A 27,080-nucleotide genomic window follows, 5' to 3' on the forward strand; every position below is an offset into this window, starting at 1 on the left:
ACCCAAACTGTGACCTTTTCCACCTCCATTAACCACTCAGCCTCGTAGAGGAAAAAGCTGTTTTGTCTTTTAAGTTTACACTTTAACAAGTATGTTATATGGTATTACAAGGTTTAATTTGTGAACATTTTAAAATGATTCCTGAATTTGTTTCAGTAATGATGCAAAGATTTATATTGTCAAATCTTTAAATGATGCTTTTGTGTTTTCCCACCGCAAAATGTTTCTAGCCAGACCTCACGTTTTAATGTACGCCTCTTACAACTTCCTTTTCCTACCACACGAGGGTGGCTGACTTTGTAAAAGCAGCGTTTCAGAGTCAGGGTTCACATCTTTTTTATCTTCACTGTGATCAACATGGCAGCAGAGGTATGCAATTTTGTATCTATCTATCTATCTATCTATCTGTCTGTCTGTCTGTCTGTCTATCGTCTGTCTATCTATCGTCTCTTCTCCTTATTCACAAAGGGAGATAAACACTAGATAACAAGTAGTGCAAAAGTTTAGACATTTTTTGATCTTTTAGTTAAAGGAACCATTTTCATTCAATGCACTCTATCACATCCCTGTTTATGACACAAGCGAGAACTGAAACAGATATTTGTACTATGGCCCTTTCGCCTAGTCTGAACAGTCAAAATTATCATGTGGTCATGTGTGAGCGGCATTTGAAACAAATATGTTTGAGACCACCTCATTGTGGTTCATTTCTAAATCTTTTGGGTTTTCTTCAAATGCACTAAAGCAAATAATTTCTTCTCGTAGATTGTATCTGAGGAGAACTGTGGCACGAAAAAGATAAAAGTGAGATTCAGCCTGTCGTTTATAAGTGAGGATGATTTGGAGATGGAGGGGCACCAGGAACTGCCAAATTCACAACCAGAGTTGAAAGACGAGGACATTGAGGACGATTGTTTCTATGATGACAATGAGATGCTCGTTTCCCTGGCAAACATGAGCTTCAATCTGGTTGTTGACCAAGACCACAACACTGACGAACCTCTCTACAGCTGTGATCACCAATTTAATGAAATTGTGGTCATGCCTGAGCAAGCTGATTTTGCCTTTAGTAAGAAATATTCAATAATCTTTTATTCGTCACCATTTTTATTCATTTTGAATTGTTAACTAATGTTGAAGTGGCCATTCCTTTTTTTTTATTGTTCGTAAGAAATACATCCCCATTTTTAAAAGTCTTCTGATTGAATATTCTGCCGCCTTTTTCAGTTTCTGCAGTTGGGAGAATGATTAAAGAACATGACAATTTGTTCTTGAAGTCACACCAAAAATGCAAGTACATCACATCTGAACGGAATCAGATACATTTGGCGGACACTATGTCAGGTTTGTATCAAATAATGAAAATGTTTGTTTTTTTTAAACATTTTTATGCCACTTTTTCTTGTGGCATTCCTATTTGCTTTCTGTTGTTTCAAAATTTTAATTTTTCAAATATTTCGAATTTATTCAGCAAAAATCACCATCTTCCAATGCATGGCCACCAAAGACACAGAACCAGGTGTTCCTGTTGTGCTGAACTTCACTGACACAGATAAATTCTTCTGCTGCACCAACGAAGGAGGACAAATGAATTTAAAAGTTACAGTAAGTTTTCAATAGTGTTCTCTGTTTCTTGTTTTGTTAGAGCTGCACAGCAAAAGTATATTCTGTTATTTGTATCTTAATATTTTCTGAATAGCATGACAATATATATATACATTGTCATATATGTAAAGTTTCACAAAGTCTCCCTGCTCATGTAAAATTACTCACCAATCAATTTTTATTCTAAAAGCTGTAGTTAAACAAAATCATGTTTATTTCAGAGGTATGACAAAACAAAGCTACACACCTCCGGAGATGATGAAGAAAAATTAGCCCATGTTTTCTACATGTCTCGAACCCCGGACGGTCTCCGGCATTTTGAGTCAGCGCTCCACAGAGGATGGTTCATTCACACTGTTGGCGGTAATGCTGTGAAAATGCAACGAGGCAAACTTACATCCAGCAACAGCTTTGTCTTAATTGAGACTGATACCACAAAAATCATTGAATATTAAAATAAGGATTTTATTGAGAATATGCTTCTTTTTGCATTTTTATGCTGCTTTACTTTTCATTATATTGTAGTACCACAGCACTGGGTATGTTTTTATGGAATGTAAAAAAAAATAAGAAAAAAGAAATGTTATAGGTACTTTATCCATATATTTATAATATTAATCTCTATTTACATCTGTCTGTATAAGCTACTAACAATTTGAGCCATCCTGTTGGTTACAGTTAATTTATCATTTGTCATATTATCATGTGTTCATGTATCTTTTTACACTTTAACATCCGGCATTCAAATAAACATTTGTGAACACACCAGCAAAAAAGTGATCCTTTCTTTGTATTACAAAATAAAAGTCTCCAAATGCATGTGATGATGTGGAAGCTTTTTTCATCACTCTTAATTCTGATGTAAGAGATGTTGTTTTTGAAAACAGCTTTTTCTTTACAGTCCCGTTTGTTCAATGTCTTGCTCAAAGGCTTTGTTCACTTCTCCTTCAACTGAATTCTCATATGGGTTCACAGTCTCCTCAACCTTCTTAGCTTTCCTGGGGGGAAAAAAATGGAAATAAAATAATTCAGTTACTCAGCTAACAAAAATATGTTATAAGAATGTTTTGCTAATGTTTAAATTAAGGTAAAACATTATTTCTGAATGTTTTTGGAAAGTTCAAATTGTCCAGTTTCTTAAATGTTTTTAAAAAGTTTTTCTTGGTTTTGCGAACGTTAAGGGAACATTCCATTATACACTGCCCGGCCAAAAAAAAAAGTCGCTGTTTGGATTTTAATAGGCAAATACTTAAGAATCTACGAATGGATCATTATTACAGTGATTATTATGTTTCTAGCATGTTATATGTTTGGCAACGGTTCTTTTAACCTTTAAAGATGGAGTGTGTAGCTTTTCATTTCTTGAACAACCATGTAGGAAGACCCATCATGGCCATATTCCAGGATGACAATGATTCACCAGGGTTAAAATTGTGAAAGAATGGTTCAGAGAGCATGAAGAATCATTTTCACACATGAATTGTCACCTCTGAGTCCAGACCGTAATTTCATTGAAAGTCTTTGGGATGTGCTGGAGTAGACTTTACAGAGTGCTCACCTCTTGCATTGTCAGTACAAGATCTTGACCAAAAATTGATGCACCTCTTGATGGAAATAACATCACAACATTTATTTCCATCAAGAGATGCATCATTTTTTGGTCAAGATCTTGTATTGACAATGCAACTCTGTAAAGTCTCCTCCAGCACATCCCAAAAACTTACACTGAGGTTAGGGTCAGTGCCAATTCATGTGTGAATCTTGACATTGTCATCCTGGAATATGGCCATGATACATCATAATACATGGTTGTTTAAGAAATGAAAAGTTACACACTCCATCTTTTAGGGTTAAAGAACCGTTGCCAAACATTTAACATGCTAGAAAAATAATAATCACTGTAATAATGATCCATCCATAGACTCTTAAGTATGTGCCTAATAAAATCCAAACAGCGACTTTTTTTTTTTGGCCGGACAGTGTATAGTTTTGCAAACATTATGGGAATGTTACTTTTGAATGTTCTCTGAACATTCTGAAACAAGTAGTCATTTCTAAAAAAAAAAAAACGAATGTCCAACTGAAATGTTTTAGGAAAAAAGTTCCAAGTATAAATGTATAAAAATGTATAAATAACATTTTTGTGCAGGTGTTTCATCAAGATAAAAAAGTTAAATCCACTATTGTTTTATATAGAATTGTTCTATTGTCTATGCAGTATGCAATTACATCAGAAGTAACGTTTCGGTTACATATGTAACCCTCGTTCCCTGAAGGAGGAAACGGAGACGTCACGTCGGAACATACTGACGAATTGGGATCTCTCCTGAGAGCCCTATCACCTTCGAGTGTAAACTAAATGAACCAATGCGCATTGGTGTGCGAGATTTGCATCGTGTGCTCTGCCCCGCAGCACGGGTATAAAGACAGAAGAGGAAGCAACGCACATTGAGATTTTCGGCCCCAATTCCAGGCACAATTTGTCATTCAAAAGTACATGCAGGTCCTCTACCCCTCTTGATGGAAGCCAGTGCAGTCAGGAGCACCGTCTTTATTGACAGGATTTTTAACTCAGCTGACTGCAGGAGTTCAAAGGGGGCTCTCTGCAATGCTGTAAGCACCAGAGATAGATCCCAAGAGGGAACGGGGTGGGAGCGAGGAGGATTCAGCCTTCTCGCACCCCTCAGGAACGTGATGATCAGGTTGTGCTGTCCTACAGATTTACCATCTATTGCATCATGATGTGCGGCAATCGTGGCAACATACACTTTCAGGGTGGAGGGAGACAGCATTCACTCCAGCCCATCTTGCAGGAAGGAGAGCACAGCTCTGGTCCGCATCTCTGGGGGTCTTTCCAGTGAGAAGAACACCACTCAATGAATAGGTTCCACTTCACAGCGTAAGCGTGCCTCATAAAGGGCGCTCTTGCAGAAGTCATGGTGTCTACCACACCCTGGGGTAGTCCACCTAAGTCCTACACATCCCGTCCAGAGACCAGATGTGGAAATTCTAGAGGTCTGGAGAGGGGTGGCATAGGGTGCCCTGTCTCTGAGAAAGCAGGTACTTCCTCAGAAGAATGCAGCAGGGAGGGGCTGTCGTGAGGAGCATCAGTTCTGGCAACCAGGTCCGGTTGGGCCAATATGGGGCATCTAGCAAGACCTGCTCCTCATCCTCCCTGACTTTGCACAGTGTTTGTGCAAGTAGGCTCACTGGAGGAAACACATACTTGCGTAGGCCCCAGGACCAGCTGTGTGCCAGTGCATCTGTGCCAAAGGTCCCCTCGTTCAAGGAGTAAAACATCTGGCAATGTGATGTGTCTGGTGCGGCAAACAGGTCTGCCTGTGCAGCCCCGAAGCGCCTCCATATAAGCTGGACCACCTGGAGATGGAGTCTCCACTCTCCCGGAAAAGCAGGCTGTCGTCAGAGCTTGTCGGCTACACGATTGAGCAGGCCCAGGGTGTGAATGGCACGAAGCAACCTCAGATGCTTCTGACTCCATAGGAGGAGATGACGGGCGAGTTGCAACATGCTGCGGGAGCGCAGACCACCATGATGGTTGATGTACACATCGGTCGCAATGTTGTCCATATGGACCAGTACGTGCTTGCCTCGTGGCAGCGACTTGAGGCGGCCCAGTGCAAGATGTATTGCAAGCAACACAAGGCAATTGATGTGCCAATGCAGTTGGGGTCCCGTATAAACACTTTTAAGTTCACATTTTAACAAGCATGTTATATGGTATAACCTCATGCTTTGGATAGGTTTAGTTTGTGAACATTTTAAAATTATTGCTGAATTTGTTTCAGTAATGATGCAAAGAGCTATATTGTCAAATCCTTTGCATGATGCTTTTGTGTTTTCTCCCCACAAAATTTTCCCAGCCAAACCTCAGGCTGTGGTATAATGCCTTTTACAACTTCCTCTTCCTATCACATGATGGCTTTAAAAAGGCAGCGTTTCAGAGTCAGGGCTCACATCCTTTTTATCCACGCTGTGATCAACATGGCAGCAGAGGTATGCAATTCTGTATCAACATGTTAAATTTTATCTGATGTAAATATAATTAAACATATAGTAAAATAAAAAGTAACACTTTACAATAAGGTATCATTAGTTAACATTAGTTAATTCATTAACTAACATGACCTAACAATGAGCAAACTATTTTTACAGCATCTATCTGTCTATCTATCTATCTATCTATCTATCTATCTAACATCTCTTCTCCTTATTCACAAAGGGAGATAAACTAGATGATAAGTAGCACAAAAAATTGAGGCATTTTCTGATATTCTATAGTTAAAGGATCCATTTTCATTTAATGCACTCTATATCACATCCCTGTTTCCTTTGGGGTTTCTTCAACTGCACTGAAGCAAATAATTTCCTCTCGTAGATTGTACATCAGCTGAGCCCAGGAAAAACAGAAGAACATGAATCTGAGGACACCTGTGGCATGAAAAGGAAGATGATAGTGAGATTCACCCTGACAATGTTAAGTGAGGAAAACGTGGAGCTGGATGGGCACCAGGAACTGTCACATCCACAACCAGAGTTGGAAGACATTGAGGACATTTTTAATGAAACTGTGGTCATGCCTGTGCAGGCAGATTTTGCCTTTAGTAAGAAATATTCAATAATCTTTTATTCATCACCATTTTATTCATTTTGAATTGTTAACTAATGTTGAAGTGGCCATTCCTTTTTTTTTATTCGTAAGAAATACATCCCCATTTTTAAAAGTCTTCTGATTGAATATTCTGCCGCCTTTTTCAGTTTCTGCAGTTGGGAGAATGATTAAAGAACATGACAATTTGTTCTTGAAGTCACACCAAAAATGCAAGTACATCACATCTGAACGGAATCAGATACATTTGGCGGACACTATGTCAGGTTTGTATCAAATAATGAAAATGTTTGTTTTTTTAAACATGTTTTTATGCCACTTTTTTGTAGCATTCCTATTTGCTTTCTGTTGTTTCAAAATTAAATTTTTCACATATTTCAAATTTATTCAGCAAAAATCACCATCTTCCAATGCATGGCCACCAAAGACACAGAACCAGGTGTTCCTGTTGTGCTGAACTTCACTGATACAGATAACTTCTTCTGCTGCACCAACGAAGGAGGAGAAATTAATTTAAAAGTTACAGTAAGTTTTCAATAGTGTTCTCTTGCATTTGTGCTTTGTTAGGGCTGTACAGCAGTGCATGTGACTAAAATAAAACTATATTGATTTATTTTTATCTTAATATTTTCTGAATAACATGACAATAATATATATATATATATATATATATATATAAACTATTGGTTTTATATAAATTATAATTATATAATCAATTAACTACATGTACTTACTATAGAGTTACAGTTAAGGTTTGGAGTTAGTTACTTGAAATTAAGCAAATAACAATAATATATTCAAATAAAGATTCAAAATAAATTCAAATAACATCTCCCTGCTCATGCAAAATTATTCACCAATCACTTTTTGTCCCATAAGCTGCAGTTAAAAAAAAAAATCATGTTTATTTCAGAGGTATGACAAAACAAAACTACACATCTCTGGAGATGATCAAGAAAAATTAGCCCATGTTTTCTACATGTCTCGAACCCCGGACGGTCTCCGGCATTTTGAGTCAGCGCTCCACAGAGGATGGTTCATTCACACTGTTGAGGGTAATGCTGTGAAAATGCAACGAGGCAAACTTACATCCAGCATCTGCTTTGTTTTAATTGAGACTGATACCACAAAAATCGTTCAATATTAAAATTATATTGTAGTACTAAAGCACTGGGTATGTTTTTATGGAATGTAAAAAAAAAGAAAAAAGAAAAAAATGTTATAGGTACTTTATCCATATATTTATAATATTAATCTCTATTTACATCTGTCTGTATAAGCTACTAACAATTTGAGCCATCCTGTTGGTTACAGTAAATTTATCATTTGTCGTATTATCATGTGTTCATGTATCTTTTTACACTTTAACATCAGGCATTCAAATAAACATTTGTGAACACACCAGCAAAAAAGTGATCCTTTCTTTGTATTACAAAATAAAAGTCTCCAAATGCATGTGATGATGTGGAAGCTTTTTTCATCACTCTTAATTCTGATGTAAGAGATGTTGTTTTTGAAAACAGCTTTTTCTTTACAGTCCCGTTTGTTCAATGTCTTGCTCAAAGGCTTTGTTCACTTCTCCTTCAACTGAATTCTCATATGGGTTCACAGTCTCCTCAACCTTCTTAGCTTTCCTGGGGGGGGGAAAATGGAAATATAATAATTCAGTCACTCAGCTAACAAAAATATGTAAGAATATTTTGCTAACATTCAAATTAAGTTTAAACAGTTAAAACGAATGTTAACACATTATTTCTGAATGTTTTCGGAACGTTCAATATGTTCAGTTTGTTAAATGTTTTTAAAACTTTTTTTTGTGTGTGTGTGTGTGTGTGTGTGTGTGTGTGTGTGTGTTAACAATTTGAGAACATTATAAAAGACCAGATAACTATAAATAATGTTTTAAAGCCCACATTTTACTATTCAGAAATGAATTATTATAATGTGCAACATTTCTAACCTGGATGCTAAAAAATAAAGTGTTACTTATTACTGTATTGCACCAGACCAGGATGTTGGATCATGTCATGACAATAAGAATTGCATCAATCACTGTCACTAAACTGGTTCTAAGCCACTTTTATGACTGACTCATTCTTGAAGGGCTTCCCCTCCAGTACTTACTTCTTCCTGTTTAATATCCCTGTGGTAATGAGGTAGATCCCCCCTAACACAGTTACTCCCATTACCACTCCAAACACCACCAGCCAAACTGTGATTTTTTCCTCTTTGGGTGGAGCTAATGTTGCCTGCAGCCCAACAAATTCCAGTGTTTCATCATTGAGCAGAAATGCACCGTTGATACGTTCTCTTGACAGCCTGTGAAGAGGTAATAAGGGAAATTCTTTATTCACTGGAACAATTGCTTTAGTTCCCCATGATTATGTCATGGCACCCAATATACATGCAATTATTTCCAAAATATTGAAATTTATTCAGTAGTTGAGTTGAAAGCATGGAATAATTATATCAATAAAATAGTTCATTATATATTTATTTATAATGTATTATTATATACATATATATTTATAATGTATTATTATATACACAATACATAATGTTTTTATTTCTATATTTTTATATAGTATGATTTCAAGAAATACCAGATAGCTGCCTCTACTTCGGCCTTAGGAATAACTGTGTCTGATTTGGTTGGATCCATCACAACAAAATAAAAGGAGATTCTGGCAGTTTCACTGTACGTGTGGATGTTCTCTGGCCTGTGAGCAACAAAAATGTTAATTTTACGATGAAAAAGATTCCGTCTCATTACTCTGACATGTGCAATTAGTGAAGGATAAGAATACTTACATGAAATTCATTTCTATTCCCTTTACTTCCAAGTAGTACTGGCGCATGGCAAAGCTCATAGTGGACTTAAAGAGATACATTTCATTTGTATTCCAGGTGTACTGGAGATCAGAATGAACAATAATTAGCAAATGCACATTCTTTTTGTATCTGTAATTAATTATGTTTGTTAAATATTAAAAGAGACTTACTGCATCATCTCCCATGGCAGATTTTAGGCTTATTCTGACTTTGAAGGCATTTTCTGAATCTGCATTATTTATATAGGAAGCTGTGAGTATAAAAGTATGCCCAAGGAAAAAATTTTCAACACACAGCTTGTGGCATATCAATACTGGAACATTATTTGGTCTGTATTGACGGTTGAAGGTAATATAATTTAACCATAGATTTAAAAAAAAAAAAAAAAAAACGTACAGAAATGTAACCATCTGCTGTGAAAAAATAAGTACACCCCTACATTTAGTAGTTGGTATTGCTTTTTGTTCTTACATTAACTAAGAGGAAATTTACTTTTCGTAAAAGCACAGGCTGTAAAAGAAAAGTAATGGAAAAGTAATGTCTATGTTAAAACAAAATACTAACTTGGGTTAATATTGACGTTCCAGCCGGGCACTCTGTTGTTCTTCTGGTTCTCCTCCTTCAGCCAATCCATGAGAGTGCTGAAGTAATGTAGCAGTGGCTGGGAGTCCATCTTCGTGGTTCCTGCAACATCTTCCAGAGCACGAGTCCAAGACATGGATCGGCCTAACTCGAGCATATGCCTGTAGACCAAATTATTACAGTTAGCTTATAGCGGTTATGTTTATCCTAATCAAAGAATACATATCTATTGCATTGCAAAGTTATTAGTAGAAAGCATATCAATAAGCATTATCAAAGAAACAAAGCATTCTGCATACCTGAGTTTGTTACCAGCTTTGGTTGAGTTGGTAATGTCACATTTGTGAAGGGGACCGGTGTGGCCAGCTGCCTCACATAATGCCTCTTGAAACTGGAACTGATATATGGTTCTAGTAAAGTACCTATTAGAGAAACAAGACATGGCTATTAGCCTATATATCCATAGATTTAGCCTATATTGTACTGCATAAAGAAAGACTAATAATAATTCTGGCAATACAAAATTATTACAGATACAGATTTCCCAATTCATTCCAGATTCACAAGCTCTCAGTTTGATTCAGACTCATTGTGGTAGGCTATGTCTTAGTTATAATGTTATAGTGTTACAGTTATAGTGTTGGGTTATTACTTTTCCCTAGAAAAAGTAAAGGGTTTAATTTAATTACAGTTACTTCTGATGTAATTGCATACTGCATAGACTATAGAACAATGCTATATGTGACCCTGGACCACAAAACCTGTCATAAGTTGCACGGGTATATTTGAAGCAATAGCCAATAATACATCGTATGGGTCAAAATTATCGATTTTTTTTTTTTTTTTTATGCCAAAAATCATTAGGATATTAAGTAAAGACCATGTTCCATAAGGATATTTTGTAAATTTCCTACTGTAAATATATCAAAAATGTATTTTTGTGAGTGGATATGCATTGCTAAGGACTTCATTTGGACAACTTTAAAGGCAATTTTCTCAATATTTTGATTTTTTTTGCACCCTCAGATTCCAGATTTTCAAAGACTTTCAGATGATGCATAAATCTCAATTTCAAAAAATTGACCCTTATGACTGGTTTTGTGGTCCAGGGTCACATATAAAACAATAGTGGATTTAACATCAAAATTTAAATACTTTGGTCAATTCAAGAATAATTTGTGCAATTTTTATATAATTTGTTTGACAGAATTAAAAGAGCAGTTTCATGTCTATCCTTGTATTGTTGAACTGATCGAGGTATATGATGATTTTAGAAAGTAACTAGTAATAAATACTTTTTAGAGAGAGTAATTAGTACAGTTATCTAATTAGACTGTTGAGGATGTCATTAGTACCTAGAAATTAATTACTTTTTTAGAATAACTTGGTCACGCCTCAAGCGGCATGTTTTGATTCGCTAGAAAAAACCGGCTCAAAAAAGTCATTTGTTTCATGAATCAGGCTACATTGATCATGCGACATGTTTTGATTCACTACAAAGAACCGGCTCAAAAGAATCATTTGTTTCAGGAATCAGGCTACATTCATTGGTCATGCGACATGCTTTGATTCACTAAAAAAGAACCAGTTTAAAAGAGTAATTTGTTTCGGGAATACTTCATATGCTATGTATGTTTCTATTCACTAAAAGAACTGGCTCAGTTCATTTGTTCATGAATTGGACTACAGAGGTCGCGTTGTATGTTTGTTTGTTTATCAAAGAACGTTTCTTGCTATTTTTTTATAACGGTATTTTTTTTATTGCTTAACATTCACAGCTAATGTGAAATATGAACCGTTTTAAGACTCAATATCGGGATAGTTCAAATAAAAACCGTGACTTATGTAGCGGTAAAGACCGTCAGGACTTTGTCAAATGCATCACTTTATTAATACTACAGATTGCATTACCTGATAAAAGAATAATCCCCAGACACATGGAAAAGGGCAGGTGGGTCACAATATGACTCATCTCTGGGCACAGCCTCAGCCACTCCAACTAGTTCTCTCCTGTGGTAACAAATGCTGTGATGAGCCACACAGTGCAACTGAATAAAACTGTGTTTGGATTCTGATGTATGTTTCCTTTGTCACTCACTTCATTTGCCACCAGCGAAGCATCCACTCATCTTTGGGGATGGTCTCTTTGAACACTTGCCACCTCCATTCCTCCAGCATGTAGGTGAAGGGCAGAGTGGCCACGATGGTGAGGGCCTGCTTCAACAGGAAGTTAATCTCTGTCTCTGTACATACAAGAAAAAGAGTTTTGGTAAAGAATGATCTGCTAAAATCCATTTATGTTAAATTAGATGAAGTCAGACGAGTCATGCATGCAATGGCATTTTACCATCGTCCTCCTTGAAATCAGAAGGCAGAAGGCCCAATGACTGCAGGTGAGAAGGAGTGGCAGCAGAAAGTGACATGATCTCTCCCACGGCCTCATGGAAACCTTCGTTTGCACCATCTCTCAGCAGGTATGAGTGGTGACGGTAAGCCATTTGGTACTGGTTATGTCCCATCTCATGGTGAACAGTTAAGAAATCATCCATGTTCACTTTAGTGCACATTTTGATTCTGTAAAAAAAAAAAAAAGCATTTTTTATAGTGTCGCTCTTAATATGTTTGATAATTCTTGCACAGAGCATAAGAACAGCAATTAAAACTTGTTTAATAATTGCTGTACTTTTGAAGTGTTATATTCATAACAGAATACTGAAAATAAAATGTATCACAGTTTCAACAAAAATATTAAACAGCACAACTGTCATAACAGGAAGAAGGATTTCTGTAGGATCATGTGACACTGAACACTAAAGTAATGGCCGCTGAAAATTCAGGATTGCCATCACAGGAATAAATTAAATTTTAAAAAAATATTAAAATAGAAAACAGTTATTTTAAATTGTAATAATATTTTACAGTATTAATGTTTTATTATTTATCAAATAAATGCAAACACCAAAAAGAAATATTTGAAATATTTAAACTGAATTGAATTCTTTAAAATAGTATCTTATCTACAAGTTAATCATTACCAAGCGCAGCATTATCAGCCTCACCTGAAGTCCTGTCTGTTTCCCATGTCCCATGCGGTAGGATGGCACACCACATCTCTTCCTTCAGGTTTAATGAACATCGAGTTTGTCCAGAAGTTGTCAAACATAGCAGACATGTTTACAGACATAAAGAAATTTTCTGCCTCTTTAAACAGGCGCATTTCATCCCATCCCTGAAATAGACAGTGGTGTCAAATAATTAGGAAAATAAAAATAGCATGACCACATTTTGACAATTTACAACTCCATAATCTTTAGGGATGCTTTTATTGCTCCAGCTAAGGAACAAAATGATTAATAGAATAGATTACATTTAATCTTTGATCAAATAAAATATGAACAGACCTTGTACTGTTAAACATATGAAGATAAAAGATAAAACCTTGGAGATAAAGAGACGCTCAGCTCAGAGCAAAAGGGTAAAGTATAGAAATAAACAATGGTCACGTCATACCTGGGCCACCATTGCAGAGCTCACATCGATATCAGGCTTTTCTGGGTACGGGATCATGAGAGGATACAGGTTGGTCCAAAACCGTCCCCACATATCACCTGAATGCGAAATGTCAGAAAATATCACGCTTATCTTCACATTTCATCATAGACCAGCCTATATCCTAATTGCAAATATTTATTCTATTATCTGCCATTAAATATCACTATTTTGACAATGTGAATCACTTAATAATATTCCATATATTACCAAGCAGATGTGCTGGAAGGCAAGCGTCGGAAGCGATGTGACCAGGATAGAGACCTTGCAGGTTTGCTCTCACATAAGCATGAAGCTCTTTATACAATGGCAAGATCTGGAACATCATATTAAGTGTGAGTTTCTGACTGATAATAAAAGTGACTGTCTTGTGACTCTTCTGACTTTTTTTGACGAACCTCTTGGTAAATGCGCCTGGCGTCTTCCATAACTTGGTCTCGGGAGTAAGTGTATTCAGGGTCATCGATGGTTTCGTAATCCCCCCTCCAGTAATCTCCATGGTCTTCGTAATCTTTCAGAAAAAATTAAGTAAACATTTTTTTAATTGTTGGCTACCACCACACTAGCTGTCCATAAAGTTAAAGCAGTAAAAGCGGAGGTGTAACATTTATGCTTACTAAAAGCCTATGTCATAAAGTTAAGAACAGCATTCGTACTGTTGAGTTTGGCGGCTTCGTTCTTCAGATCGACATATCTCTCATACAGGGGTCTCATCTTCATCCCTGTCGCCACTCTCCAGCCCTCCCACACATGCAGACGCTCATCGTAGTCTCTGCTGTTTGCCATGATGCTCTCTAGACCTAGTGAAGGAAATATGTATTGAAGTAAGATAAATTTAATTTATGTTAAATACACTAGTGTTCAAAAGTTTGGGGTTGTAAGATATATTAAATGTTTTTGAAAGAAGTCTCTTTAGGTCACCAAGGCTGCATTTTTATCAGAAATACAGTTGAAGTATTATTACAATTTAAAGCTGTTTTGTCATTTATTCCTGTGATGGCAAAGCTGAATTTTCAGCATTATTACTCTCGGCTTCAGTCTCACATGATCCTTCAGAAATCATTCTAATCATTCCAATCATTGATGAATCAAACTGAGAGCTCTTATTGAGAACAAAAAAAAAACATAACCAAATTATCCAAAATATTTAATAACTGAATATACAACATCCTTTTATCAAATGCTGTGAATCTTTCTGCAGTGTTTGGGCCTGGTGATTCATTATTGAATCTTTATTGAATCTTTAAAGACTATGACACTCTAAACCTTTCTGGCCCATTTTACCTTTACTTCACCTTATGTTTCAAACCGTACATCCACTTTTCTAATAAACAGCTCACCACTTTCAACAATGAATCTGAGAGTAGAAACTGACAGTTCCCTTTTTTGGGTTTGTACACGTGTATGGATGAAACCGATAATAGAAGCCTTTTACACAGACTCTTTTATTATTGTGATTATGGAAACAAGGCATCTGTTAATGATCCTGAGATTTCGCTTTATCATTAGGGATGGGACATATGTACGTTGACATTACCTGGCTCCAAAGTCTGACAGTCAGAGGGGTTGTCCATTTTGCAAACAGTTGCTGTGTTGTAAATAGTGCTCATCTCTGACATGATATTCCTCAGCTGTGATACACAAGGCATTCGGACCATTTTAATACGTTTGCAGGAGAAGTGAAACATATGAAAGTGAATTTCAATGTCTGGGTGACGTTATTGTCAAACAGCAATGATATACTTACTTCGCTAGCCTTGTCAGCTGAAAGTGCCCCTGATCCTTTATCTTGGAGCTTTTGGAGCTGTATTTTAATCTCTGGATCAGAGATCTGATCGATAGGGTAGGCACTGGACTCCTCAGACATCTTATTGTAGAATTCGCTCCAGATTGTATATGCTTCAGCCTGAAGAGAAGTTTAAAGAGAACTCATAATAAAACACTCAATTTGTGATTTCAGTAGCTGAAGGGGTTAAAAACCATCTGTAGAAGATAGAAAGAGATGCTCAACTTGTCATGAACACCCATATCCAGTTCAATTAATGTTTTCCCTAAAAATGAGATAATTTATGATTTCAGTAGTTGATTGGGTTAAAAACTCTCTGCAAAAGTTAGAGATGCTCAACTTGTCATGAACACCCATATCCAGTTACTACTAATGTTGTTCTATTAATATTTTCACCAACAATGAGATAATTTGTGATTTCAGTAACTGAACAATTAAAAACTGTCTGTAGAAGGTAGAAAAAGATAATCAACTTGTCATATCCAGTTACTATACTGACGTTGTTCAATTAATATTTTCCCCAAAAATGAGATAATTTGTCATTTCAATAGCTGAATGGGTTAAACCAACAATGAGATCATTTGAGATTTCAATAACTGAACGAGTTAAAAACTGTCTGCAGAAGATAGAAAAAGATGATCAACTTGTCATATCCGGTTACTACTGATGTTGTTCAATTAATATTTTCCTTAAAAATTTGATAATTTGTAATTTCAGTAGCTGAAGGGGTTAAAAAACTGTCTGCATAAGATAGAAAGAGATGCTCAACCTGTCATGAACACCCATATCCAGTTTCTACTGATGTTGTTCAAATAATATTTCCCCTAAAAATTAGATATTTTTGTCATTTCAATAGTTGAACTGGTTAAAAAAGTTCTGCAAAAGCTAGAAAAAGATGCTTAACTTGTCACAAACACCCATATCCAGGTGATACTGATTGTTCAATATTTTCCCCAAAAATGAGATGCTCAACTTGTCTATTTATATCACACCTACCTCTTTATCTGCATTTTCCTGGGAAATATCTGTGTTGTAGGCCCAGGATGCAAGGGTATACTGGTACACAAGATCGGATGCGTTCTCATCAAATTTCTTCAAGAATTCCCTGGCATTTTCCTCCACAGTCTGACAGCAGACCACAGAGGCCATGGCCAAAAGCAGGAGCCACCGAGCACACATCATGACAGCGCGTGTCCCACCAACACTGACACTGTTGTTTTCCCCATGCACGGTTTTATCGAAGGCAACTCAATTGCTTTGCCCTTTGACCAGTGCCATAACCCAATAGAGCAACATTCTGCTTGAATGCAGGTGGGTTGGTTCCATTAAATGAGTCTCACTCGTTGTGTAACATATTTTCTGCTTAAATTAGCATATGTATAGTTTAGAAAGGTTTTATATTAATGAAACAGCAAGTTCTGTAGAACACCAGCTGTTATGATGCTAGAGTGTTCTGGATGGTTGCCAGGATGTTGCACATGACATTTATCCAGATTACACTCTACGGGAATTTTACAGTTAAAGACCCAAAAGACCAGACATGATGAACGAAGACCTGGAGTCAGAGTTTAAAAAAAGAAATTGAAGAAAATTTTACTGAAGAATAGTTCTGAAGCCAGCTTCAAGTCTCACAAGGAGTTCGTAGGCCACTCTCTGTACATTCACATTTCCACAACAATTATACTCTAACAGAGTCCACTAACTACGTCATTACTTCAGGTTGAATGATTCTGATTGGCCATGAAAAATAGACAAAATTAGTAATCTTCCACCAATGGACAGATAGTCAGAAGCAGTATGCAGAGACAATATGCTGTTACACATGCTGTTCACATTCATATAACCAACGCGAATATATGCCAAGACGGTCATTTTGACATAACTGTGTGTGTATTTGAACGTTTATGTGTAATAAACCGCGAAAATCTGACACTCGCGAGAGGCGGCTATGTGTGTGCGCTATGGTTGAGAGCGCACTGACTGAAGACTGTCTCTCAGAGATCGCGCGAGTAGTTTTTTCTCTCTAGGACATAGCATACATTTTACCATAATGTTCTTGCCTACTTGTGTCAAAAAAAAAGTGAAGTAATTGGAATATTTCCATTTTGCAAAACAGCCACTCGCTTCTGCCGACATCTTCAGACAGCGACTACACAGCCAACTGGTGCGAAGTTGCGAACTCACGCGCAACTGCACTACAGCTAACGATTTTAAAGAGGCAGCGTTCACTTTTACCTTTAAACGACAAATTTAGATTTTAAATTCAATATTGATTTATACAGAACTGTTGGACTAATTTACAATATGTAACGCAAGTACATTATAAGTAACTGTAATTGAATTACCTAAAAATGAACAGTAATCCCTTACTTTACTTTTTCAGTGGATAAGTAATTTAATTACTGTAACGCGTTACACCCAACACTGCACAGAACACTAGCGCACAAACAATACACGTGATTCACAGCTTCTGTGAAGGCTGAAGTTGGCCCAGGCTTTAACTAGAACAGGAAAGATTCTCAAAACATACTAAGTTGTTCTTTTCTCTCAGTGAGAGGTACAGACAAGATTCATCATTATTCTCTAGTGTTTGAAAAGGTAAATAAATGCTTTAACATACGTTGAAGAAGTCATTCATATAATTTAACATTTAGAAAGATAAATGTTGATTAATAACTTAAAAGATATACATTGAAGCGGCAGTGGATTCCAGGATCCACCCCCTTCAACTCTTAGAATAAAGGTTCAATTGGATTCTAGTTCTTGGTGCTTTATACCAAAAAGTTTCTATAAGGTGAAATGTCTTGCATGCTTGCATAATACTTTCATGTTTAAGGCATTATTTTAATTTTCTAGTGATAAAGTATGTTTTCGAGTGGCTTAATTTATGAAATTAAATAAAATTTAAAAATGGATTAAAAGAAAATTAATTAATTAAATCTAAATCCATATAATGATCCCATGATGGGAACCCCTAAAAGGTTCTATGACGTGCCGACAGAACCCTTTAAGGTTCTATATAAAACATTTTCTTCTAACACCTTTTCTGAATTCGAAAATACATACGGCATACTACTCTTACTATTCCTGCCATAGAAAGATATGGTAAAAATAGTAAGAGTAGTAGGCCTATATTTGTCAGGGAATGTGCTGGTATAACTCACGCGAACACGAAGATAAGGAAGTCTTTAATAAATCCACAGGCAAAGGAACGTAACACACATCCGAACACAAACAAGACCCGACAACAATGAACAGAAACCAGGAACTAAAATACACGGATAATTAACTCATATGACAAACAGCTGTGATGATAGGGATTAGTGTCCATGGTGATGGATGGTGGCAGGAAACTAGACAAAGGAAGCACATGTGACTGAAGGTATCAAACTAAAAGTCCAAGAAAACTAAAACGAACATAACTGTGACATTACGTCCCCTCCGAGTAGGTGTGACCTCGCGCCGTAACAAAAACAGAATAGGCCAATGAGGGAGGGAGGGTGTTGGAGGAAGACGAGGATGTGGCGGAGGGCTGGCGAGACGGGGAGGTTTCGGGATGGCAGCAGGCAGATTGGACCGTGGAGATGCAGATGATGCAGGTGGTGGTTCTGGAGGTGGGCGGCCAACCAGGGAGAGGGCGGAACATAAAAGTCCAGGGTGGTGCAGGAGGTGGTGACAGCCAAGTGATGGCCTTGAGCAGGGGCTGCTGGATGTAGATCCAGGCCACAGCCAGGGTAGTGCCCCACGGCGGCATTGATGGAGGGAGGAGCCATGGTGGAACACAGATGAGGGCCACCATGGAGATGACTGGAGACAATGACGGCGAGGATGGAGCCCACTGCGCAGCCGAAGAGCCGAGGTGGTGGAGAGATGGCGAAGATCCTGGTGGCCGCGATGGAGCCGCAGCGATGATCTCCAGAGATTGAGGAGGGGATCCAGAGGTCTGAGGACGAGCTGGAGCGACCGAGGGCGGAGGCGGAGCCTGAGGTGGGCCGGAGCGAGCCATAGTCAAAGGGGTGGAGGACCAGAGAGCAGCGGACGGTGAAGTGACATCTGACCCAGGTGGAGCCGAAGTGCCGAGGGAGTCCGGCACGCCCGAATGGCCGATGGTCCACTCCGAGGTCAAGGGTGGAAGGAGCGCAGGTGCAGGAGCCCAGGCGATGGGTCGAGGCGGCTCGAGACCCTCCGAGGCTGGAGGCGGAGCTTCGGGCTCTTCGTGCCCAGGAGGAGACGGTTCCCAGCAGGCCTGAGATGGTGCCACACTACTGAGAGGAGGTGGTACTGAGGGACTGGAGGGAGACGCAGATGACTGGGTGGCACAGATGGCTGGAGACTGGGGAACAGACTGGAGAGATGGTGTGAGAGGCATGCTGGGCAGGATCAATGGGGCAGGAAGAAGACAGGCAGGTTCAGGTGACAGTATAGGGGCTAGGAAAGTGTCCATTCCACATGTTGTGTCGAGCACTGATTCAGCCAAAACTCTCAGTAGCAGGAGGGTAGGCGGGGCTCACTTCCGAACCCTCGACCTCTACCAACTCTCCCTCGGCGATGGATGGCTTGGCCGGCTCACACACCTGGTCAGGCGCACGCTGCTCAGGCTCCGTGACAATGTAACCACCGGTTGCACTTGTGGTCGTGGGCTCCATCGTGGCAGTCTCCGTCGCGCTACCTGCGGTGGGCTCAGGTCGTTGATCCTCGCTGTCTGGATGGTTCTGGTTGGGCACTGGATGGGGAGTGGGGCTGGCGGCAACCTCGATGGTGTACGCTGATCCACAGGATGCCAGCACCCACTCCACATAGGACGGGAAGCTCCCTCAAGGACCCTCCCCAGACAGCTGTGCTCGTGTGGCGGCGTTGAGTCCAACAAAGAGGAACGAGCACAGGCAGTAGTCCGGGAAAGTGGTCTGATGGGCGAAATCCAGGAACTTTTCCAAATGTCTCTCGAGGGAGCTTTCTCCCTGCTCAAGGCACATTAGTTGGAATGGTGCAAAGTCCATAGTGCCAATAGGGGTGAGAACGGAACAAAAAGAACACTGAACACGAAAAGGGAAAGGAAATCTTTTCAGCACGACGCTTACAATCTTTTTCTAGGTCGGGTCTTCTGTCAGGGACTGTGCTGGTATAACTCACACGAACACGAAGATAAGGAAGTCTTTAATAAATCCACAGGCATAGGAACGTAACACACATCCGAACACAAACGAGACCCGACAACAATGAACAGAAACCAGGGAACTAAAATACACGGATAATTAACTCATATGACAAACAGCTGTGATGATAGGGATTAGTGTCCATGGTGACGGATGGTGGCAGGAAACTAGACAAAGGAAGCACATGTGACTGAAGGTATCAAACTGAAAGTCCAAGAAAACTAAAACGAACATAACATAACTGTGACAATATTAGTATGTGGTTCCGAACTCAGCACGTGTCTATACCAGATACAGCAACGGTTGTCGTGGCACGGCAACAGCTTAAGAGTGGCTGCGTCCGAAATTGCATACTCTCTTGAGTAGGCCTAGGTACTTATTTTGAATTGAATTTATTACACAACTGCTAAAAAAGTACATTCTGTATGAGCGTGTGTAGTATGAATGTACACTGCTTCACTGCCATTCACAAATCTTCTCCAGTGGCCTAATGGGATAGTAAAATGTTCATCATATGCAGAATCTCACCGGAAGTGGTAGGTCATCTGGGTACTTTTTGCCTACTCATTATGAGTAGGCAAATATACATATACATGCTTCTTTTGTCACATACTGTTTTTCGCCTACTATATAGTAGGGAAGTATGTCATTTCAGATGGAGAGTGTGTAACAAATGAATAATTTTAGTATTTTATTATATTTATTTGAACTGTGGGCCTCGGGCATTCAGTGCCTGTTGTATTCAGTAACAGCTAAAGCACAGCACACCAAAAAATCCTGATTTTTGTAAAGAGCAAACCTGTGCTCTTTACTTTGAGCAGTGAGTCCATTGTGCAAACATAATCTAGGCCTATAAAAGCATAAATAACATTGACTGTGAAGGCTAAAGTAGTTCTTATCAAGATAAGATGATGACTCATAGAGTTTCATAATAAATTAATACATTTGATTGAACAGAAAGATAGCCTACAGCTAGATTGTGCTGAATAAATGTTTTAAATTTCATCTGGAATAAATCCATGAATAATTACACTGGAATTGTTGGGACATTAACAGTCACACTAATTTAAAGCCTTTACACAGGGTTTTTACTGCACATTCTCTTTTCGGTTACTAAACACAATGCTCAGACAAACTTTCAGTTTTTAGTTTCAACTTTCAGAGTTTAAGCACATTGCTAACAGATGTGTTTTATCTGTTTATTTTAGCTCATCCATGAATGACAGATGTGGTTCTATCTCTTGTTTTGCTGTTTTATGGTTTCCAGGTGAGGTTTTAAAGCAAAGGTTAAAGTAAGATTATCTTTGTCAGATAAAATCCAGCATACGTAATTGTGATTAATTGTTAACCAATAAAAATATAAAATATATAATTAATTAAATATATAAAATAATAATTAATATAATTCCTTTCTTTCTTTCATACATTTTCTCAGTGTTCTTATAATTAGGCCTACTTGCAGTTTGATCCTTGTATTTTTGAGTGAAAAATACACTTAAAATTAGCATTAGAGTTCTAAATGTATTTAAAATGCAATTTGCAAACATGCTATAAAACCAGCTTGAAATTCAAGTTTTAAGTTATCCTCAAGATCAGTTTTTGAAATATGCATATTGTGTATGTTTGCATTTGTTTGTGTTAATGAATTTGTTATTAAATAAGAAAATACATTACAATTAGGATTTGAGTGACAGTATAGCCGTACAAACCAAATTGTTAACCAAATTACTTTTTTTTCATAATCATAAATTTCCCTACATACCCTATATTGCTGTCACAATTCTCAGTTGCATAATATGACCACCAGGTGGTGATATATCTTTGAATTCTTTTAATTTTAGCTGCTGCACTGCACTGATTCCGCCACGAGAGGCTGCGCTCCACATATTTGGATCGTTTATCTGGAGTGTCTCTCATGACTTCGTTAGGAATATTCATATTAATCTTTTTAATTAAAAAATAGTGAGTAAATTCAGTTTCAAATTCAAGAACTCCTTGGTCATCACATTCACATCTACCCACACAACTATACTAACCATTCAGTTAACCCTGCTTATTTGAACAGTGTTGTTAAGCCCTAAGCATCTCTTAAGTCCTCGACAAAAGAGTGGATAAAGTTTATCTGTACGATACCTCTAACCGGAAAACCGCTGCACTGATGTAATACTGCAACCTTTGCGGTTCCAAAACGATCCACGGATATAGGCTACTTTACGCTGTTACCTTTTGTGGCACAATGGAGCGTTAATGACGTAGCCAGGGATTGTGAATGAACTTTTTCTTTTCAGCAGATTGAAAAGATATAATGTGCTGTAATGCAAGAGTTGTAACTTCGGTTTAACCAATTAGAAATTAGCTACTGGATGAATTACCCAGCTTTTGCGATTGTTTAATAATTCTTTTGAACAGTACATTTGATTAGGCTACCACAATACATTAACCTTTAAAATTTACATGCAACAAAAAGACACGTCTCTGATATACTGTTTCAAAAACACCTTCTAGAACACTGGTGGCTTGACAAGATGAATTAATCAAAGCTTTATAAAAGGGTGATAGGCCTGTGTGTGTGTAGATCATCGTCCATGGAAGCTTTTTTATTTTAAAAACTAATACGGGTAAGGCCTGGCTCATGAATATTAATGAAGCACCTGACTGGACACTTACCAGGCGACGTCATCGTGTCCTGATTAATATTCAAGTGGCACACCTTCGCCATAGTAGAATGTGAATTTTCTCTCCGCTCCTGCCACAAGTAGACCAGTCCGTGTTTTTGCGAAGCCTCTCTCAATCCAACCTCATCCTCAAAGCCCTGAAAGAACCAAGCAGCCTACCAAAAAGCATCCAGGACCAGAGGAGGAGCAGAGATTTTCACTGAGAAACCTCCATCCCTGTGTGATCTCCTCTAACGGGAGAGCTGAAGTGATGGCGGGTTGCGCGGAGGATTCGTGGATTTTTGCTTGACAGGCACCAGAATCTTCTGTTGGATTAGTTGATTTATTCATTTATGGGGGATTTGCATTTACCTACTGAAAAATGCCTTTTGCCAAACGGATCGTTGAGCCCCAGCTGCTGTGCAGACATCCCATCCCTAATGATGAAGGGTTACTGTTCGAGGATCTGTGCTCCATCACCAATGTGGCTCTATCCCGGACCCTGCGGCAGCTCTCCGACCTGTCCAAACACGCCTGCTCCTTATTTCAGGAGCTTGAGAACGAAATAGTCTCCACAAACCAACGGGTTTGGGCTTTGCAGAACAAAATAGGCAAAATTCAGCAAACCGCCAGTGCGCTGGATCCAAAACTGGAGGCTGTGCGTAAGTAGACCATTACGCGTAAATTATATGGCTTGGTGATTTTACACATGAAAGTGGGGTGGTTTGTAAATGATTGGAAAAGAATGAATGAATGTGGTGGTTATATGTGTCAAGTCACATGTAGACACTGCATCGAAGCTTTGCCGAGCAAATTATAATGTGTCACACGCCTGTATGCGTAACCAACACCTGCACCGTGACCGGGTGCGCTTTTCGCTACGAACCGAAAAACGTCTTGAGACACAGCAACCCACCGCTGCATATGGTTTTTTATAGTTTATATGTGTGATCGTTCAGATTTGTAACACATAAGGAGACAGTCTTGGTCATTTTCAGCAGCTGTTTGGAGAGGGGCGTGTAGGTGCCAGTGGCTATTTCAATTCGACTGCTTATTAAAATGGGTAAACGCAACAGCTATCTCTGCAGGTATGACATGATATTTTTTTTTTTTTAATTTAATTTTTCGATCATAATAAGAAATCTATAGCATCTTCGTTTAAAACGCATAATTGCATAATAAATTTTGACTGCGCTAAAAATGTATTATGCTTATTTTTGCACATCGATATAAAATAAAATAAACTATTTTGTCCTTGTGTCATATTAAACGGGCACTTCTCCCATCCAGCTACTCCAACAGAATTAAATGCAAGATAAGGATAAATCTAACCTAAAGGTTATCGGTGATGTGACATTTAAACACGACGAGATCTCTTAGTCCACCACACTTAAAAGTGGCTATGTTATAAGAAAATTCTGCATTTTACACCAAACTTCCATGTTGGGGTGTGGAGAGAAAATAAAAACCCCAGTTGCTTGGATGCAGCACTAAATGCAAAGCAACATCCACCTCATATCCATGAAGAAATGTCCAAAAAAGATAGTGAAAGAGGGCTATCCATAAAATATGTGATTTAAAAACCCTCCTCCTACATTATTTCAAATGCATAGGCCGTTGAAACCAGGCCCCTTCTTTGAAATAAAATGCTACAGCCTCAGCGCCCTTGTCAAGCCTCTGAGGAGATCATAGCCTCATGTGTGGATCATAGCCTCAGCACTGGGTGCTGCTGTATAGCTTTAATTATAAGCGGATGTTAAGCTGCAGTAGGGCTAAATCCAGTGCATGGATACAGCACTAGAAAGATGGAGATTTCCCCCTCTGCTCTGAGGCAAAGAGAAACAAGCACATTTACAGACTTTTGCACTTAGTTTGAATAGGATGAAATCGTTTCATTCCTGCCAATGCCTTGCGACGTGTTTTAAACCTGGCTACGTCCAGGAATAAACTGATTTGACCCAAAAAAGATTAAGCCATGTAGGTCAAGCTAGGACCTGCTGAAATAATCTCTTTCTCCCAGAGTGATTATTACCATCGGACCAAAACTACTTCACCCTACAGCTCCTCTGCTCCTTACAGAATCAGTTTGCAATAGTGTGTCATTTTGGAGCACTCGTTATTTGTCATGTTACGGAGTTCATAGCATGTCATGCCCTTTTAGCTTGGCAGAATGAGGTAAAACTGGCAGTGTGTCTGGTTTTATTGTGTACCTGGGTAGACTGATGTCCTCCCCCGCAGGATAATACAGTGTTTTCTTCTTGGCAGGGGTTAAAGGACATTTCAGATATGAGCTTTGCTTTGATTGATGCACTTAACGTTAGATGGCAAAGTTGTTCCTGTTTTAATGTGCCATCAGAGTTTATAAGAGCACCAAACTAAAAATATCCATTATGAAGTTGGGAAGCTATGTCAGCCTGATTTGACCATTGATTAAAATGTTAGCCTTGTTCTCAGAACTTTGGCTAACATTCAGAGTCATGGAGAGAACCTTGAAGAATTCTTCCAGTAACGTTAATAGAATGTTCGTTCAGCATCATCTAGTCTTTAATAATGTCCTCAAAACATTTTAGTTGGATGTTCGTCTAACATTTTTTAAATGTTATGTTACTACTTGTCTCAGAACGTTCAGAGAATATTCAAAAGTAACGTTCCGATAAAATGGAATGATCTCTTAACTTTCGTATTACCAAGAAAAAAAACGTTTTAAAACATTCAGAAATAATGTTTTCATAACTTAATGGGAACGTTAGCAAAATGTTTTTAGAACAAATTTTTGTTAGCTGTGTTATCAACAAGCTCTGATGAAATAATATACTTAAAAAAATATTTTATAATTTTTAGAAATAAATTTTAAATTATTTTAATTTAGATTTAAAAACTATTTCATAACAGTAACAAAACTTTTCTTTATATTTTTCTTTCATTTGTTAGAGTTCAGGCACATCTCTAATCAACATTATGGTGATTATACATCCACTTTACCCTCCAAAAGGCTTTTTTTTCTCAAACATCAAACACCTAAAGATGGTCAGATCTATACTGTATGATTCTGACTGGGGATTTCTGAGAAAAGCCCAAAATCCAGAGATTTCCAAAAGCCTGTTCCACATCAAAAAGTTTTGATTCATCCCTGGTGTTATCCTGTAGTCTGGTTAATGTAGATAAAAGCAACTAATTACCAAAAATGATAGAGTACGATCTACAAATGTGTTTGTATGTTGCATGATTAAAGGAGGACAGTGTTATGCTAAAGCTGGTTGCTGTGTCTGATTTTGCAGTCAAAATAAAAAGATTAAAAGCGAGAGGTTTTGCTGTCTTAAGTGTTTTTTGAGGAGCATAAACTTATGCTAGTCTGTAATTTTTGCATTCTTTACATTCTTTTGTATTCTTTACTTAAGAGTTCTGACTATTTTTTTCACAAATTTCAAGATTCAGACAGTTGTTTTTTTCTGTTTGAGAATTAATTATGAAATAAAATGTTGAGAATAGATGGACAATTAAGAAATATTACCTTGCATTTGATTACAAAACATTGGTTGTAAACAACTGTGCTGGGAGCCTCCAACTATCTCATTGTCTGTGTGATAGCCCTTTATGGCTCGATTAGTGTAAACGATCCTAATCCCATAATTGCAGTGTATTGTCTTGTTATTCCAGTGATGGCATGTGGTGTTAGGAACGACACCCTCCTGAATTTGAATGGACAGCTGGCCATATAATTGTGACCTTTGTCTCTGTAGATTCATTCCAGATCTTTTTTATTATTTAAAACAATTCTTGAATGCTTAAAAAAGTAGGTTTGGATGAACCAACAGCTCCAAACTTTAATTTACAAAGCTAATTTGAATTTATATTTTGAATACAATCATTATATCCTTGTTTAATTAAATAAGAGAATTTTGCTAATGTTCATATAAAATTATGAAAGTATTATTTCTGAATATTTTCTGAACATTCAAAACGTCCAGTTTTATAAATGTTTTAAAAACATTTTTCTTGGTTATGCGAACATTAAGGGAACATTCCATTTTATTATTTTGGAAACATTATGGTAATGTTGCTTTTAAAAGTTCTCTGAAGGTTCTGAAACAAGTAGTAACATTTAAAAAAAATGTTAGACAAATGTCCAACTAAAACATTTTAGAAAAACACCTTCCATGTACAGTGTATGAATGTTTTTGTGCTAACGTTTTGAGAACATTATTAAAGGGGACCTATTATGCCCCTTTTACAAGATCTAATATAAGTCTCTGGTGTCCCCAGAATGTGTCTGTGAAGTTTCAGCTCAAAAT

The 27,080-nt window shown here is 37.8% G+C and overlaps 4 protein-coding genes across 6 annotated transcripts in view; 3 read left to right on the forward strand and 1 right to left on the reverse strand.

Moving 5' to 3' along the window:
• Nucleotides 1–186: 186 nt before the first annotated feature.
• Nucleotides 187–2,074, forward strand: LOC127522325 (uncharacterized). The gene is made up of 5 exons (XM_051912152.1): nt 187–369; nt 766–1,069; nt 1,228–1,344; nt 1,472–1,605; nt 1,827–2,074. Exons 1-5 carry the CDS (start codon nt 358–360, stop codon nt 2,058–2,060), a joined length of 801 nt encoding a protein of 266 aa, XP_051768112.1. The 5' UTR covers nt 187–357; the 3' UTR covers nt 2,061–2,074.
• A 304-nt stretch (nt 2,075–2,378) lies between these two features.
• On the reverse strand, nt 2,379–16,189 carry ace2 (angiotensin I converting enzyme 2). 3 transcript variants are annotated; one of them, XM_051912142.1, is made up of 18 exons: nt 15,978–16,189; nt 14,943–15,101; nt 14,733–14,826; nt 13,852–13,995; nt 13,594–13,706; nt 13,406–13,511; nt 13,157–13,254; nt 12,706–12,875; nt 11,994–12,220; nt 11,745–11,889; nt 11,558–11,656; nt 9,946–10,068; nt 9,629–9,807; nt 9,235–9,314; nt 9,044–9,144; nt 8,836–8,952; nt 8,357–8,551; nt 2,379–2,603 (listed from the first exon to the last, which is right to left on the reverse strand). In XM_051912142.1, the coding sequence occupies exons 1-18, from the start codon at nt 16,161–16,163 to the stop codon at nt 2,501–2,503; spliced, it is 2,439 nt and encodes an 812-aa protein (XP_051768102.1). In that variant the 5' UTR covers nt 16,164–16,189; the 3' UTR covers nt 2,379–2,500. The 3 variants fall into 3 exon arrangements, with proteins under 3 accessions (XP_051768102.1, XP_051768103.1, XP_051768101.1); XM_051912143.1 differs by lacking the exon at nt 2,379–2,603 and adding an exon at nt 7,425–7,866 and having other exon boundaries at nt 9,235–9,293; nt 15,978–16,188; XM_051912141.1 differs by lacking the exon at nt 2,379–2,603 and adding an exon at nt 7,425–7,866 and having other exon boundaries at nt 15,978–16,188.
• LOC127522327 (uncharacterized) lies at nt 5,584–7,631 on the forward strand. Its single transcript, XM_051912155.1, has 5 exons — nt 5,584–5,619; nt 6,002–6,227; nt 6,382–6,498; nt 6,624–6,757; nt 7,146–7,631. The coding sequence occupies exons 1-5, from the start codon at nt 5,608–5,610 to the stop codon at nt 7,377–7,379; spliced, it is 723 nt and encodes a 240-aa protein (XP_051768115.1). The 5' UTR covers nt 5,584–5,607; the 3' UTR covers nt 7,380–7,631.
• A 6,601-nt stretch (nt 16,190–22,790) lies between the features above and the next one.
• nhsb (Nance-Horan syndrome b (congenital cataracts and dental anomalies)) overlaps nt 22,791–27,080 on the forward strand; it is a 58,790-nt gene continuing 54,500 nt past the window's right edge. Inside the window, 1 exon segment of the mRNA XM_051913503.1 lies at nt 22,791–23,450. Coding sequence (XP_051769463.1) covers nt 23,171–23,450 — 280 coding nt within the window. The 5' untranslated portion in view covers nt 22,791–23,170.

Source organism: Ctenopharyngodon idella, chromosome 11, assembly GCF_019924925.1.
Source record: "Ctenopharyngodon idella isolate HZGC_01 chromosome 11, HZGC01, whole genome shotgun sequence".
Lineage (NCBI taxonomy): Eukaryota > Metazoa > Chordata > Actinopteri > Cypriniformes > Xenocyprididae > Ctenopharyngodon > Ctenopharyngodon idella.

Bases quoted from the DNA above. Each gene is read 5' to 3' on its own strand.
- LOC127522325 (XM_051912152.1), top strand. The intron at 1,345-1,471 runs GTTTGTATCAAA...GAATTTATTCAG, and splicing joins TTTGGCGGACACTATGTCAG to CAAAAATCACCATCTTCCAA. The intron at 1,606-1,826 runs GTAAGTTTTCAA...TGTTTATTTCAG, and splicing joins AAATGAATTTAAAAGTTACA to AGGTATGACAAAACAAAGCT.
- LOC127522327 (XM_051912155.1), top strand. The intron at 6,228-6,381 runs GTAAGAAATATT...CGCCTTTTTCAG, and splicing joins GCAGGCAGATTTTGCCTTTA to TTTCTGCAGTTGGGAGAATG. The intron at 6,499-6,623 runs GTTTGTATCAAA...AAATTTATTCAG, and splicing joins TTTGGCGGACACTATGTCAG to CAAAAATCACCATCTTCCAA.
- ace2 (XM_051912142.1), bottom strand. From the start codon at position 16,163: ATGATGTGTGCTCGGTGGCTCCTGCTTTTGGCCATGGCCTCTGTGGTC. The intron at 15,102-15,977 runs GTAGGTGTGATA...ACTTCTCTTCAG, and splicing joins AGGAAAATGCAGATAAAGAG to GCTGAAGCATATACAATCTG. The intron at 13,707-13,851 runs GTACGAATGCTG...TTTTTCTGAAAG, and splicing joins CGAAGCCGCCAAACTCAACA to ATTACGAAGACCATGGAGAT.